Below are 14,404 nucleotides of genomic sequence, written 5' to 3'. Positions count from 1 at the left end.
CCAGCATCCATGCCATTGTTGTGTTATATGCCATTGTTGTGTTCTGCATTGTTATATTCTGCATTTTATACTGAGAGTGATATAAGCATCCGTGCCATTATTGTGTTCTGCATCTTACACTGCATCTCTTAAACTCATACTGGTATAATGTCAAAGTTAAATACTGTATCTTATGCATTTTATATAAGTCACCTGAGGGTGTCTAGACTGCTAATACTAATTTCTAGAGGAACAAGTGGCCTCTTTGTTATCTCTAAGAAATATGCACTTTCACTTCTGAGTGGTCTTTGGCTGAAGCTGCAGCTGTGTACTGAAATGTATCTTTTCACATGAGGGAATGATTCCACTCTGTATTTTGTCTAGACTAAACTACTTTGTTCCCATGTAACTTTTTGGGTTTTCGCACCAGAATGCAAATGGGCCAGTGGGTGGGAAAACATCCCCTATAATTAGCAGTCCTATTGTTTGAATGATCACTTCTGCCAACTTCTACCTATGAGTGCATACCTGAACTGAATAGATCTCTAAATAAAGTTTCTTCAACCAATGCACCTGCCTACTTGCTGTGAGGGACTTGGAGATCTAACTGCCAGAGACTGTCACCCTAGGACTGACAGAGACTTCACTTCTTCGGTTACCCCAGAACAGAAACATCCTGTCTAAAAGGACACTTTCCACCACAGCAAGACAAAGACTGCGGTGGTTGATCATTGCTGTTATCCATACTTGTTTTCACCGTGGCTTTATTTTGGCGTGTTTTCTCTCCCAGCTGCAAATGTGTGCCAGGCACAGAAGCTGGCTGACGTGGACAGTGAACTGGCGGCCATGCTCTTCTCCCGCTTGCGTGAAGTCAGCACGGCCTTCCAGCACACCAACCGTGAGGCCAGCATCACCCGGAGGAGGAAGCTGGAGAGGATGCTCTCCGTCCGGAAGCGAGAATCTCAAGAAGGAGATTGCAGGAAGAAAGCCAGCTTCCTCATGGTGAGTGACGTTACTACTTTATTCTGAACCAGACCACTGGTTCCTCTTGCCCAGTACGGTCTCCTCTAACTAGGCTGTGGCTCTTCAAGTTCCCAGCCCTAATATACATGGGACTGTTTTGTAAAAGGAATGGGTAAAACCAGGGACCTTCTCCATAGAAAGCATATGTTTTCCTAGCCATAGAGGCTATGTGTGTAGAGAACATAAGCTTAACCCTGCTGGTTCAGACCAGTGGTCCATCTAATCCACCATCCTGTTTCACATAGTGGCCACCCAGTTGCCCAAGAAAAATAGGGCATGGAGGCCAAGGCCTTCCCCTGATTCTGCCTCCCAGCACTGGTATTCAGAGGTAAACTGCCTCTGGATGTGGAGGTTCTGTTCAGTCACCATGGCCAGTAGCCGTTGATGGACCCTTCTCCTCTATGAATCTCCATAGAGATGTTATGATAGTAAAGATGATAGCTTCCTATGAATCTTGGTAACTTTACCTGAGACCTCTTGTTTCTGAACGAAGGGAGGTGAGTTTTTTCTGTCTCTCTCTCATAAACCCCACTGTCATCTCTTCTTCCTTCTCAGAGTCATTTCCATGGCTTGCACTCACCTTTTCTCACTCCAGGATGGGAATTCCTTTGATGCACCCCCCCCGCCCCAGATAGCTGAGGGATTACTGCCTGATGTTTAGGCAGAGCACCTTTCAGTGGGGGGAATTTTCAGGTTTCCTTATTGCGGCCTCCCTTTTTTTCTCTGCTGGGATCACAACCTGTATGCTTTTGTGGCCTGTTCAGTGTGTCGCTGGCACAGCACAGTTGGGGTGGGGTGGTGGCTCTCACTGCCTTGTAAGTCGTGATTTTTGCTTTGGTAAAGGCCCGTTGTCTTCTGCATCAGGTAGGGTTCGTAACACTGCATTGGCAAATGCTGAGAGATTGGGAGGAGCATGCTTGGGGAAGGTGGTGTTGAGAGAGGATGTATCGCCACTTCTGGGTGATGCTCTAGGCTGTCTTCCCTAGTCTCTATGGTCTTTACCAGAGAGACTAGGGCACATTCCTAGAGCATCACTAGATGGAGGCCTTTTTTTCTCCCACTCCTCAGTTCTTTTGCAGCAGAAACTTTGAACTGGAGGCTGGTAACACCCCATCCTTGATGGGTAAAAGGAGACCTTACAGCAAGACAGGTCACTACTCTTGTTCAGCTCAGGAAGCCCCTCCCACCTCCAAGTCACAACTTACCGTCTATCACCATTTCTTTCCCACAGGGACGACATGAAGACCGCATTCGGCATTCGCGGGACCTCCAGATCATCGAGGCCTACAGGGAGCGCATCAAAGCAGAAAGCATCGCCAGCATGCTGAGCCAGGCTATCACAACCCATCACACCCTCTATGCCATGTTTGGCACCACAGAGTTTTTTGAGTTTGCCCTGAAAAACCCATACTGTGTCCAGCACACAGTCACCATTGAAATCGACAACCCAGAACTCAGGTAGGAGTCATTGGGGGAGGAGAAGAATAGAGGACAGGCATGGAAGGGCTCTTGCAGCAATCTTCTTTCCTGTGCTCTGAGGTCTTCGACCTGGGAGGTCTCTTGGGAAAAAGAAAACAGAGTTACAAGACCCCAAAGAGCTGTGCCAACCTATCCAGCAAAAAGTAGTCATGATGGACACAAAACTAATGAAAATCAATATGAAATATTCTTATCTCGGTGCTCATATTAGCACATTTCAGATGTTCAGCAGAATGCCTCACATGAATTGTCTCAGTAATCCCACAGTCCTGCAAAGAAGGTCACTAGAAGAGATATGCGATTTGGGAAAGATTCAAGATTCCTGAATTGGCCCCAGCATTGCTGAGCTGATTTGGGAATCCTGAAGCAAAGTTTGTATCGCTTCGGGAATCTGGGCAGCTGGGCCCGCCGCACTTTTCTAGCTGTTTGCATTGCAAACAGCAAGAATAGTGCTGCTTGCTTTCAAACTTCCCACCCCACCGCTTCACCCCCCCCCCCCCAGTGTCATTGTGGAACCCGAGGGGGAGGAGGGAACCCAAAGCGGGAAACCCGAATATTTTTCGGGTGCACACCCCTAGTTACTAGTATCGTTACTGGCAAAATGCATGCCATTGTCGGTGGAGCCATGGGTTCCTGAGACAGTAACAATATTAGCCCGTTCCATAATATGGGAGCAACACTCAGGAAAGCATTGAGTCCCTGTAGATGTTAGGCAGGTCACCTTTAATAAGGAAACACATCCGGAGCAAGACTGTGAGTTGCAAGACTTTAGTTTTGAGCGAGACAACCTTGTTTCAAACCAGCTAACCACCTCTCGGTGTGTGCGTGTTTCCCCCCACCCCTCAGTGTCATTGTGGATTCTAGAGAATGGAAACATTTTAAGGAACTAACCAAAACCATCACCCCGCTGGAGGAGGACATGTTTCATCTCGCCGAGAACCTCACTCCGCAGGTCTACCTGCGTCCTAAGGAAACAGTGCACATCCCCTTTAAATACCAAGCCTTCACCCTGGAGCACAGCGCCATGACGCCGGTAGGAAAAGGGCGATTAAGCCTTGAGTTTTAAAAATGGGTCACATTCATTGATTTTCAGATAACATAAGACGTTGGAGACGTCTACATTTGCTTTTTGTTTTTATTTGATTCTGCTACTTTCCATCCAGGAGGATCCGTATGGTAGCTGATATAATTTGATAAAATACAAGCGATTTGGAATGCTTCTGTCTCCATTCAATAGCAATATTGTGGGGCAGCATCCCACCCAAACCAGTTCCTTTTAAAGCCTTCAGGTTGTCCTCCAGGCTCAGTTTTTGGACTGCTGAGAATTGGACAGTCAATAGCTTAGGCTGCATGCTCTTTACTTCCTCTTCCCCAGAACTTCTGGTCCTTTTACTGTGCCCAGAACAGAAAGGGAGGAAGCCAGAGGAGGCACCCTTTCCTCAGGCAAGGAAGTTCCGGAGCACAGAAGCAAAGGCAAATGTTTCACTGATACATGGGTCATTTTTTCCCCTGGATTAAAATCAAAGGTGAACTTCCCGATGTTGTTTCTCAATCAGTTTTTAGAACGGGTAGGTGTGGGACTGGTGTGAGATTGTATCCCTTGGCTTTCTGCTTTGCCCAGTCACTTGGGACTCAGGGGGGATGCTTTCTGGGTGATGGAAATGAGCAAGGAAGGGGGTAGCAAGTTGAAGTGGAGGGGGCGTGGCTCTAGCCCTCTGAAAGAAACTTGATTTTCCATTAGGAAACAAAACACCATCAGTGAAGACTGGATATATGTGTGAGAGGTGGTTTCTGGTGGGTAGCTGAAGTAGAAGAGCAAGATTTGGGTTCAGTAGCATCTTAAAGATGAATTAGATTTCTCAGGTTCAATCCTCAGCCTCTCCGCTCAGGCAACAGAGGATGGAAAAGATCTCCACCTGAGACCCCGGATTGCTGCTGCCAGTCAGAGCAGGCAGGATTGTCCTTGATAGACTCAAGATCTGATACAGTATAAGGCAGCAACTTTGTGCATATGTCTGCTGTTGAGCAACCACTGTTTCTAGTCTCTGAAGAAATGATGCTCAATAGCTCTAGAACCAGCCCACACAGAAGGCACACCTCTGATGCACTCTAATTCTGTTCCTTAAAAGAAGGTGCGTGGTTTGTTGGGGCTTCACGTCAGCTGTCCTCTTCCTGTTCCATTTTCCCTGCCACCGTCTCAGTTTCCTGCTTGCTTTTCTCTCCGATTAAAAGAGTCAAGATGTGTGACCCAATGGTAAAATCAGGCCATTGCTTTCTCATGGGTTTAAATTCAGCCTCTGGCTCCTGCGAAACCACCACTGCAATGAAAGACTTTGGGTGTCCTGATTTTCTTTGGTGACCCTCATCTCAAAGCTGGATGCTCAAGGAGAAATCTCATTCAAGCCAGTTTTGCCCAAAGTTAATTGCCTGCTTGCCAGGAGGAATAGATTCAGTGCCTCACAGGATTTGTCCTTTGGGACATCAAGCCAAAAACCATAGTACTTCTAACTTGAGATGTTGAGCCAAAACACACGTTAAGAAATACCTAGGTTCAGCACGTTTTCTCTTACCTCAAGGTTTGCCGGGATCTGTAGGCGTCCTGGAAGCTTAAAGATCTGTAGGCATCCTGGAAGCTTAAAGGATCTGTAGGCGTCCTGGAAGCTTAAAGGCGTCCTGGAAGCTTAAAGCTTAAAATACAGGCGCTCTGTAAATGCTAAACTTTAAGCTTCCAGGACGCCTACAGATCCCGGCAAACCTTGAGGTAAGAGAACACGTGCTGAACCTAGGTATTTCTTAACGTGTGTTTTGGCTCGTTGTCTGCAAACAGCTAGAGTACGGGGAACCTCGAGCCACATTTAGCCAACTTTGGGATAAAGTGTGTGGATTGCCTTTCTGTAGGGATAAAAGGGATAACTGAGTGGGGAGCAAAATAGACTTCCATGTTTTTGAAATGTTAATTTGCTGCCCCCCCCCTGCCCCCTGGGCAGCTTTGGGGATCAGTGAATGGTTGCTGGGGGTGTTTAACCCTTTCCTCCCATGCTTTTCCCACTATTTAAAAGGCCTTTCCAAATCTATAATCTGCTCTAATCTAATGTATAGATTCAGGGGCCCAAACCCAAGAGCCAATTGTAGCTTTAGAGAAGCATTTTTAACCATGTTACAGACATGGAAGGAGAGGGTTAAACGACCTTTCCCTTAGCAACTTTTCCTGGATTTTTGAAGCTGCCACCTCCTGGGGCTGAAAGCCAGATAGAAGTATAGAGTAAGGAAGCAAGAGGGGAAATTGTGTCTTGCAAGAGATCTGCTGGCATATTTTAATAAATATAGACTTATGTAAGCCCAAAGTATCAACCCACAGAGGAAATAAAGTTTTTTAAAAACAAAAGAGAAGGCATCTAAAACCACAGACAAATAGCTCATTTGTATTCTGGTTGTCCCCGGAATGCTGTATAGCTTCATTAATATCCCAAGATATTAAAAAAACCTGTTCACTTAACCCCATGACTCTTTGTGCTTCCGTGGGGCTGATTCCCAGAACAAGGAGCGTACACGCTCTGAGGCCAAGCAGCCAGCAGGAGTGAGAGAGAACTTTCCCTCGGCAGGCCTGTTTCAAACGGCGCAACCAATTTGCCGTGCTTTCATTTCAGACCGTCTCTTTGATTTCCAGCAAGGTCCCACTGAGCTGACATTCAGCGAAGGCAAGAAGGAAGCTGCAGCCCCCTGGAAGTCCAGCAGCATGCAGACAAAACACATCAAGGTAATTGCAAAGCTGTGGGAAGGGCGGCTGTTTAAGTAAGCGACATTGGCTGGTTTGTGAACTGTGCATAGCTCTTTTCAGAGTTCTGCCTATCACCTTCTTACTGTACCCTTCCTCCAAGCAAGCTCAGGATGGCACACGCTTATTTACTTATTGACTTCATTTATTCCCCATTCAGTGGGGACCATAAAGCAGCTTACATCGTTCTCCTCCATTTTATCCTCACAACAACCCAGTAAGGTAGGTTAGGCTGAGAGTGTGTGACTGGCCCAAGGTCACCCAGTGAGTTTCCATGGCAGAGCAGGGATTCAAACCTGGGCCTCCCAGATCCTAGCCCAACACCCTAACCACTATACCAAGCTGGCTTTCATGTTCCCTGTCCTCGTTTTATTCTTCCCTGTGAGCTGGGGTGGGATGATGGAGAAAGACTGGCTCAAGGTCATTCAGTGCGCTTCATTGCTGAGCGGTGGTTGAATCTGAACTTCTCTGACCAAAGCACTCTAGCCACATGGCTCTTCCTTGGTGGCTATGCCGTTCCTGGAGATAAAACTTCCTCCCTGAAGAATGCTTTCCTAGCCGAGGCGGACTAGCAGCCCCCTCTCCCAGCAACCCCTTCTTTTCATGCTGTTCTTTGGTTTACAAACCGTGCGGCAACTCTGCTCACAATGGAATCACTTAATCCGTCTTAATGATTCAAATTATTTCAAGTGCCTCTTGTGAAAAGAGCCTTAATCCGTATTCTTTTCACTGGAGGCTCTCAAATCATTAAGAAAATATTCTTCTGCCTTTCTAGTAGTGATGCCACAAAGTTTGTTTGTTGCTCTTAAATCTGCGAAGATTCCTTCTCTTTTTTCTCCCTCCTGCAGGAAGGCCAGCCCTGCAGGGGGCAGCCAGTGACACACGTCTCAAGGCTGCTTCTTTATTAGCCTTTGGACTTAGAGCAGAACCACAAGTGACAAAAGGCACAGATTGGACACTTGCCAGCTTCCCTCAAGTTTTGATGGGAAATGTAGGCATCCTGGTCTCGCAGCTGGACTCTCCGACTGCTGTCCAATGGACTTTTCAACTGTCACTTGTCCAACATTCCGCCAAGCTGCCTACATTTCCCGCCAAAACTTGAGGGAAGCTGACAAGTGTCCAATCTGTGCCTTTTGTCACTTGTGGTTCTGCTGATAGTGCCACATTGGAGGGGGGGGTGGTGTCTGTGTTTTTGCCTTGAGAAATTAGAACCTGGGGGAGAAGTCCTTCTAGCACGCCACTCCCATTTAGCAAAAAACTGTCCAGTAGCAATATTAGGTGGGATTTCTTTTTCCAGTCATGAGGTCTAGAAACTTGCTTGGTTAAAAAATGCCCTTTATATTTGCAGCACTCTGTGGCACTTACTGAGTTTCTTGACCCCCCCCCCATCTCTGCAAAGAGAACAAGCTGCCAGTGCATCAGTGTTGCTTTCTGTTATATCTGCTCATCGGCCTTTTGTTCCTTTAATCTCTCCCCTTCGATTGATGGCCAGGTCTCCTTCACAGCAAATGGCAGTAGCAAGCCCATTGCCATCCTCAGCGTAAATGTGGAATTCCAGCCTCATGTGGTGGATCAGACCTTCCGCTTCTACCACCCAGAGCTCACGTTCCTGAAAAAGTCCATCCGCCTGCCTCCCTGGCACACATTTCCAGGTAGCGCTTCTGTTTGTTTGCATGAATAACTTCCCCACCTGGGAAAGCTCAGGACATCTTGGGCCAAATTGGGGGAAGCTAGAGTTTAAAGCATCCGGGGCCCAAGATAGCTCCCAGAAAATCTGCAGCTTGAGACTGCTGTGGCAGATGACTCCAATACTCCATTTTTTAAGCGCACCAGAGGGAATCAACCTTTTCTTGCCATATGTCAAGCATATTGTGCGGGCCTCTGAGTCTTGGGCTGAGAGTTGCAGGAGCACATATCTTTCAGATTTAAAAAAAAATGGTGGAAGCAGGTGGGAGAGGAAGGGTTTCATTGCTTCCCTAAAGTGTCAGTGGCTGAGCTGGTGTAGATACGAGCAGTTTTTGCTGGCCAGGACCTCCTGGGGTCTCATCGGTCTCTATTGTCCTTGTCAGGAGCTCCAGCCGGTGTACCAGGTGGAGAGCCAGAGATGTTCGTGCGCTGCAGTGATCCCAATGTCATCTGTGAAACCAAGAAAATGGTACTGTTGGCCAAACCAAAATTCAGTTTCCTTGGTCAGGGATGGCGGCCTACTGTGGCTTGCTAAGGCAGAGGGCGTCTTGCCGTGGCCAAACTTGCATACTTCAGGGTCTGTTCCAAATGCTTGCAGGCCTCGGTGTGGAAGACAGAGGTCACATGCTTTGAGGGACTGCCACAGAAAGGCTAGAAGTTGTTGCCTATCTTAGCACCTTGCTCAGTGGTTTTCTAACTGGGTCCTGCAATCTGTCGAACTAAAATTAAGAACGATAGCTGCTGAGCTTCCTGAAATTGACTGCTGCTCTCCTACAGTGTAATAGTGAAATGTTGGAGATGTTGCAACAATGTGTGGACCATTAATGCGGTTTGCAAATGTGAGCATCCACCTTAAAAAGTACACAAGAATCTTCTGCAACATCCAGTCCAGAGGCATGCCCGTAACACTGACTTATGTAATTGCTGGGGTTGCCTGTTGTTGGCAACCCCTGGGAGCTTTCCAGGAGCAGAGCCCTGGAAAATGGTGTTCTCGATGCAGTGATTTCATTTCTGGGGGAAAACATCTGGAACTGACATGCGTACTCATGTTGCTCTAGGAATCCCACCAATCTCTGTGATAAAGACTATAGAGATTGGTGGAATTCATAGAGCATTATGGGGGTGCGTGAGGTTACTTCCTGGAGCTGAGGTCATGGCATCAGATGCACTGTTTTTCTCCCCTTTTTTCCTCCCTCTGCTTCATTGATCAGTGGTGAGCGATTGAGTGTGGTGGTAGGGGATTGCCTGCCACCTGACAGCTGGCAACCCTACCAGCGGGCTCCACTGTGGGTGGGGAATCCCTACCCCCCCATATACTGAAAGTAAACTTTTTCCAGGTACAGGAGAGAATGGTGCCTCTAACTTTAACTGAGAAAAATGTGTTTCAGCTACTAGGCTTTTGGAAAATCCTGGCTCAAAAACTGGCCTGATGTTTCAATCTTTTCTTAACAATCCCATTCAGGGGCATGGGGAACCACAGGACATTTTTCTCAAAGTCGCTGGAGGACCAAGTCCACAAATCAAGAGATTCTTTGTGGCAATCTACACGTAAGTTAGAAATTATCTCAGCACTTAGAGAAAACCTGCAAATCTATGTACATTTACTTTGGAGTAAGTCCCATGGAGCTCAGCAAGACTTCCTTCTGTGTAAATCTGCATAGGCTTAGACTGTACATTGTACTCTATGAACTTAAGCAGTTCATGATTAGAAGTTTTTTTTTTTTAAATGTGGTGTTGATAATTGTATGATGTTACACTAAGTACAATAAATCCCACATGCTCGGGTCAGGGCCCAGTAGAGAAATGTGAAAACTGAAAGATAGCCAGCAAAGACAACAAAAGCCTTGAGCTTTCCAGCTGATCATTATGGGATGCCGAGGTAGGGGACACTACAAGGGGGACACTGTTTCATTACTTCATTACTTTTTTTGGTTTGTTTTAAAGATACAATAGAGAACATGCACTGCTATGTATGAAAGGCTTCTAGGAACTCGGAGCCTGGTGTTTAATTTACAGAAGTGTAGTTACATGACAATTCTTTTTGGCTCCTGGTTTTGGAAAGGGTTCCTGGGTTTCTGCCGTATGGACAAGGATGTGAAATGTAGCTTGTTGTTTCGCTTGTGGCTCCAGGGATCCCTGGCTGGCCTTCCCAGCTCAGATCTGGCAGTTCTACCTCCACTCGCTGCAGCGGGTTGATGTTGGCTGTGTAACGGGGCAGCTGACTCGCCTCTCGCTGGTGCTCAGAGGGACTCAAGCCATTCGAAAGGTGAAAGCATATGCCTCACAGCCACAGGAGTTGAAGGTAACAGCAGACCCTTAAGTTTGTTTCTGGTTTACTTTTCCCTCCTTGGTTTCTGAACCAGACATGCCTTTAAATAGACACAGCTGGGGCTAAGAGGACCTTTGATATATTCATTAGCAAGATTCCTGCTACCCCCTGGGAATCTGCTTAGAAGTGTGGTTTTAGAGGTGGATTGGGAATATTGTCTGAAAACACATTTTCTGAGTATGAGAAAATTTTTAAAAAGTCCTCATGGGCATTTCCTTCAGCCATTCCTGCTTTGGCCCCATTTTCTCTTACCCTCGCAATCATCTTGTTAGATCCCAGCCAATTAGGGATCACTCAGCGCACAATATGATGTCACCACACTGCACAGCCAATAAGATTTGACTCTTTGTCACCAGGGACAAATGGACCTGAGAAAGAGAGCAGTATCAATGGACAGGTGATCATGTGGATAGGCATTGTTGAAAAATTGTTCCAAAAAAGCAGGATGGCATCTTGTTTTCCTTTATGCTCAGTTCTAATCTACAAGAAATGATAGGTGGAGTTTTACCAGAGCATTTGATTTGCCATTTGCAAGCGCTTTTGCTTACAAAATTTCATTGATGGTTCCTAAGAGCAGAACTATCCACTAGAATGTTAGGGCCCATCAGGGACAGCAGACAATTTACTGCAGTAAAGACTTGCTCTGTAATTGTCTTTTGATTAAAGCCATCCTATGGAGGGAACAGTGGCCTGAAACCCCCAGGGGGCAAGCTATCCGAATTAATGAGGCTATCTGGAGACTAATAATTTCTTTAGAATGCATTTAGTCATAATTATAAATGTGAATAATAAGAGAAACACAAATGCCATTACCCTCTCATAAATTAGAAGGGGCGGGGAACCATTGTTTAAATGTACTGAGAGGGGCTTTAAAGGAGCAGCTAAGACAAAGAAACTAGATCCGTTACATAACTCACCATGTGAAGCATGAATGAAGTTCTAATGCTTTGATCAGGAATCAATTCTCTAAAACGGAATGATTGATGGGTGTCGGTCAGCTAGGTTCATCACAGCCTCTACCAGTGCTCTCTTTTAAAGAAGGGTATGCTACAGGATGAGGGGTTGAAGTTCGGATCCTGGAACAAGCCCCTGCTCAGCTGTTAGGCTCCCTTGCCTGAGACCATTTGCCATGTTGAACATCGTTCTAACCTTGTTAAGTTCCAGTGATTAAATGCTGATATTTTGTAATCCTCTTTAGGCCCTTCGGGGCTGAGTGAAATAGAAATGTTCAATGAGGAATATTAATAATAATGGCATGCTTCCAACCCCACAGTTCCTCTGATGGAATGACATTTCTGTTCGTGGAAGCGGGGGTGGGAATTTTTGCTGATTCCCTCCTCCTACTGCAGACCCCCCCCCACTTCACCCACTATACTATTTCTGAGGGTCCTCTGCCCCCTTTCCCCCAGAATAGAATTTTGGAAGCTCAACAGGCTGCAGTAGGAGGGGGAGAGGGGAAAGCCCAACACCATGAAGTCCACGGATTGTTGGACACACACCAATACTTTAGAAACAGCTTAAGGTTGTCATCTTTGGGGGCTTGGCTTGTTCTGTGGTTCTTTGCCAGCCAGTAAGTGAAAGTTGGACAATGAAGAAAGCTGACAGGAAGAAAACTGATTCATTTGAAATGTGGTGCTGGAGGGGAGAGTCTTGCGATTACCTTGGACAGCCAAAAAGGCAATAAGTGGTTTCAAGATCACATCAAGCCTGAATTCTTGCTAGAAGCTAAAATGACAAAACTATCATACTTGGATCACATCATGAGAAGACAAGACTCTCTAGAAAAGTCAATAATACTAGGAAAAGTTTATGGCAGTAGGAAAAGAGGAAGACACAAAGCCACGTCCTCCAGTTTGCAAGATCTGAACAAGTCTGTTAATGATAGGATGTTTTGAAGGTCTTTCATTCATAGGGTCACTGCAGGTCGGAGATGACTTGACGGCACATAACACACAAACACAGGTTGGAATTAGGCACTCAGTTCAGAACAGAGATGCGGAAAGACCCTGCACAGTGTACCAACCTTCACTGCTACCCCTGACTTTTCCTCTGAGTATACACTGTTGATGGGTACCATTGCCTGTGACCTGAGTCTGTGAGTCCACAAGGTGCTAAAGAAGAATGCAAGGAGATTGACCTGAGAGAGTCCCACAGCAAGAAGCGGAGTCAAATCCACCCAAGGCTAGGCCAGGCTGTGAAAGGCCTGGGACGCCACCCATGCAAAATCCCATGGGAGAAGTAGGATGCTTTGCCAGGGCTCTTTTCTCTGGGCATCTGGACATCTAGGCCTGCTTCCTGATTGCCCCAGCCCCAGCCTGTAGCTGAGAGTTAGTGAGAATTCAAAGGCTTTCCCTCTGGCTTCATGGGTTGGCCTTATCTGTGTGCTGTGTCTTGCACAGAGCAAGGGAGCTCTGCGCCATTGAAGAAGTGGTGGATTCTGCTGCTTCGTTTAAGGAGTCTCCTAGTCTCAGAGAACTAGCCGGGGGGGGTCACCTCTGTCCTTTCGATGGCCTGCAGAGTGGGGTTTTTTTTCTTCATAGAGTGGGCCTCCGGTTTTGGACCTGCAGGATCCCTGAGACAGACACCTGCTGTCCGCATCCACAAACAACCCCTCTGCCTCAGAACTGCTGTCTGTAGCAACTGGAGTCTGGGATGTGACCCTGACCAGTTGCAGAGCGTCTTTGGTGGCCCAGAATCAGGCAAGAATCAGGAGCCACGTTTCGACCACATCAGTCACTGCGGCCGGACAGACTGACCAGAGATTCCCACTGAACCTTGTCAGGAGCTGGGTGTGGCCCTGTAGTCAAAATGGAGGCTTGGCAATAAAGAAACTCAGGCCTGCCTGCCTTTCCTCCGGCATTCAGCACCTCATTTACATTCTAATGCTGGCACCAGAGGAAGAGCGGATTAGCCTCCCCAGTGGCCTGTTCAAAAGATGCCAGTTAGGTCCCTTTCAGAAGAGCCTTGTTGGTGTCTGTAATAGTTTGGATTAACCTCCCTGAGGCTCCCGTACTTGCTAAGTCACTGGTGTAAGCTCCAGTTAAGCCCTGTCTGGGCTTCTGCATTCATATCCAACTCTTCTCTTGTCCAGATCATCCTGCGTGCCTTTCTTGTAATGTAAACTCCGCAGAGCAGAGCCTGCCCCTTACCAGTCAATGAAGCAGTGGCCGAGGGCTAATTCAGTTCCTTGATCTTCTTCCAAACAGGATCAAGGCCCTTGTGAGCATGGCGGCACACAGATGGAATATGTGCCTAACGTCCGATAGGTTTAGGGCCTGTTGTGGGTTCAAGATGAGACAAGGCCATAGCTCAATGGTATACTCCATACTGGACACATAGGAAGATCCCAGGTTTGGTCCTTGGCCTCCCCAATTGAAGGATATCAGGGTCCAACTAAATGTTATACTTTCCCCAGGTCTGCCCCATGACCAGTTGTCATATGAAGTCTGGGCACATGGGGGGAGAGGGCTTTAGCACCCACCATGCCACTGAGGAAGAGCTGTAAGCATCCAAGCACCCCTCCGTTTGGAACCAGCTTTGCCGGCGAATATGTTAACGGATTTTAATTGTCATTTATTTTGGATTTGAGGTTCCCAAGAGCTACTTTTGGAATCAATTTTTGGCTGCAAAGCAGAATAAAAATATGACAAATGCCTTCTTCTCTTTCTTCCCCCTGCCAGGTGGACCCAGAAGGCATCTTCATTCTTCCTGCAAATGGGGTTCAAGATTTGCACATTGGCATCAGGCCTCAGAAATCCGGCAGCCAGTTTATCTACCTCAACCTAGTGGATGTTGAGTACCACCAACTCGTCTCATCCTGGCTGGTGTGCGTGTCTTGCCGACAGCCTCTCATCTCCAAGGTCAGATGTCTTTGGCGATAGTCTTTTCCTCTCCCTGGGTCCAGATTGGGCCAGTCTCTCAATCTTTGGGCTTCTAAGGGATCCAAGCCTGGCAAGGAAAAGATTCCGAGTCATCAGGTTTTTTTCGCTGTAACATCCAAAATCTGAAAGATCAGATATTGCTGGTCGTTGAGTGGGAACCCTGCATGGGCCGAGCACGGGTTCTTTCCACCGGTCTCTCTGTTGGGGTGCCATCTAAAGAAGGGCAGGGGTGAAGATGGCTGCGGCCCCAGT

General features: G+C 47.0%; 1 protein-coding gene across 1 annotated transcript in view; it reads left to right on the top strand.

Annotated features, from left to right (window-relative positions):
• Nucleotides 1-14,404, top strand: part of NPHP4 (nephrocystin 4) — a 105,777-nt gene that overhangs the window by 88,081 nt on the left and 3,292 nt on the right. The window contains exons 21-29 of the mRNA XM_055002010.1: nt 770-981; nt 2,234-2,460; nt 3,328-3,514; nt 6,149-6,238; nt 7,749-7,908; nt 8,326-8,411; nt 9,405-9,490; nt 10,073-10,244; nt 13,952-14,131. Coding sequence (XP_054857985.1) covers nt 770-981; nt 2,234-2,460; nt 3,328-3,514; nt 6,149-6,238; nt 7,749-7,908; nt 8,326-8,411; nt 9,405-9,490; nt 10,073-10,244; nt 13,952-14,131 — 1,400 coding nt within the window. The remainder of the gene's footprint in view (nt 1-769; nt 982-2,233; nt 2,461-3,327; nt 3,515-6,148; nt 6,239-7,748; nt 7,909-8,325; nt 8,412-9,404; nt 9,491-10,072; nt 10,245-13,951; nt 14,132-14,404) is intronic.

The sequence above is a fragment of the Eublepharis macularius genome, chromosome 17 (assembly GCF_028583425.1).
Source record: "Eublepharis macularius isolate TG4126 chromosome 17, MPM_Emac_v1.0, whole genome shotgun sequence".
NCBI classification, from domain to species: Eukaryota; Metazoa; Chordata; class Lepidosauria; order Squamata; family Eublepharidae; genus Eublepharis; species Eublepharis macularius.
Note: the sequence above shows the minus strand (reverse complement) of the source record. Positions and strands in the feature narration are given on the sequence as shown.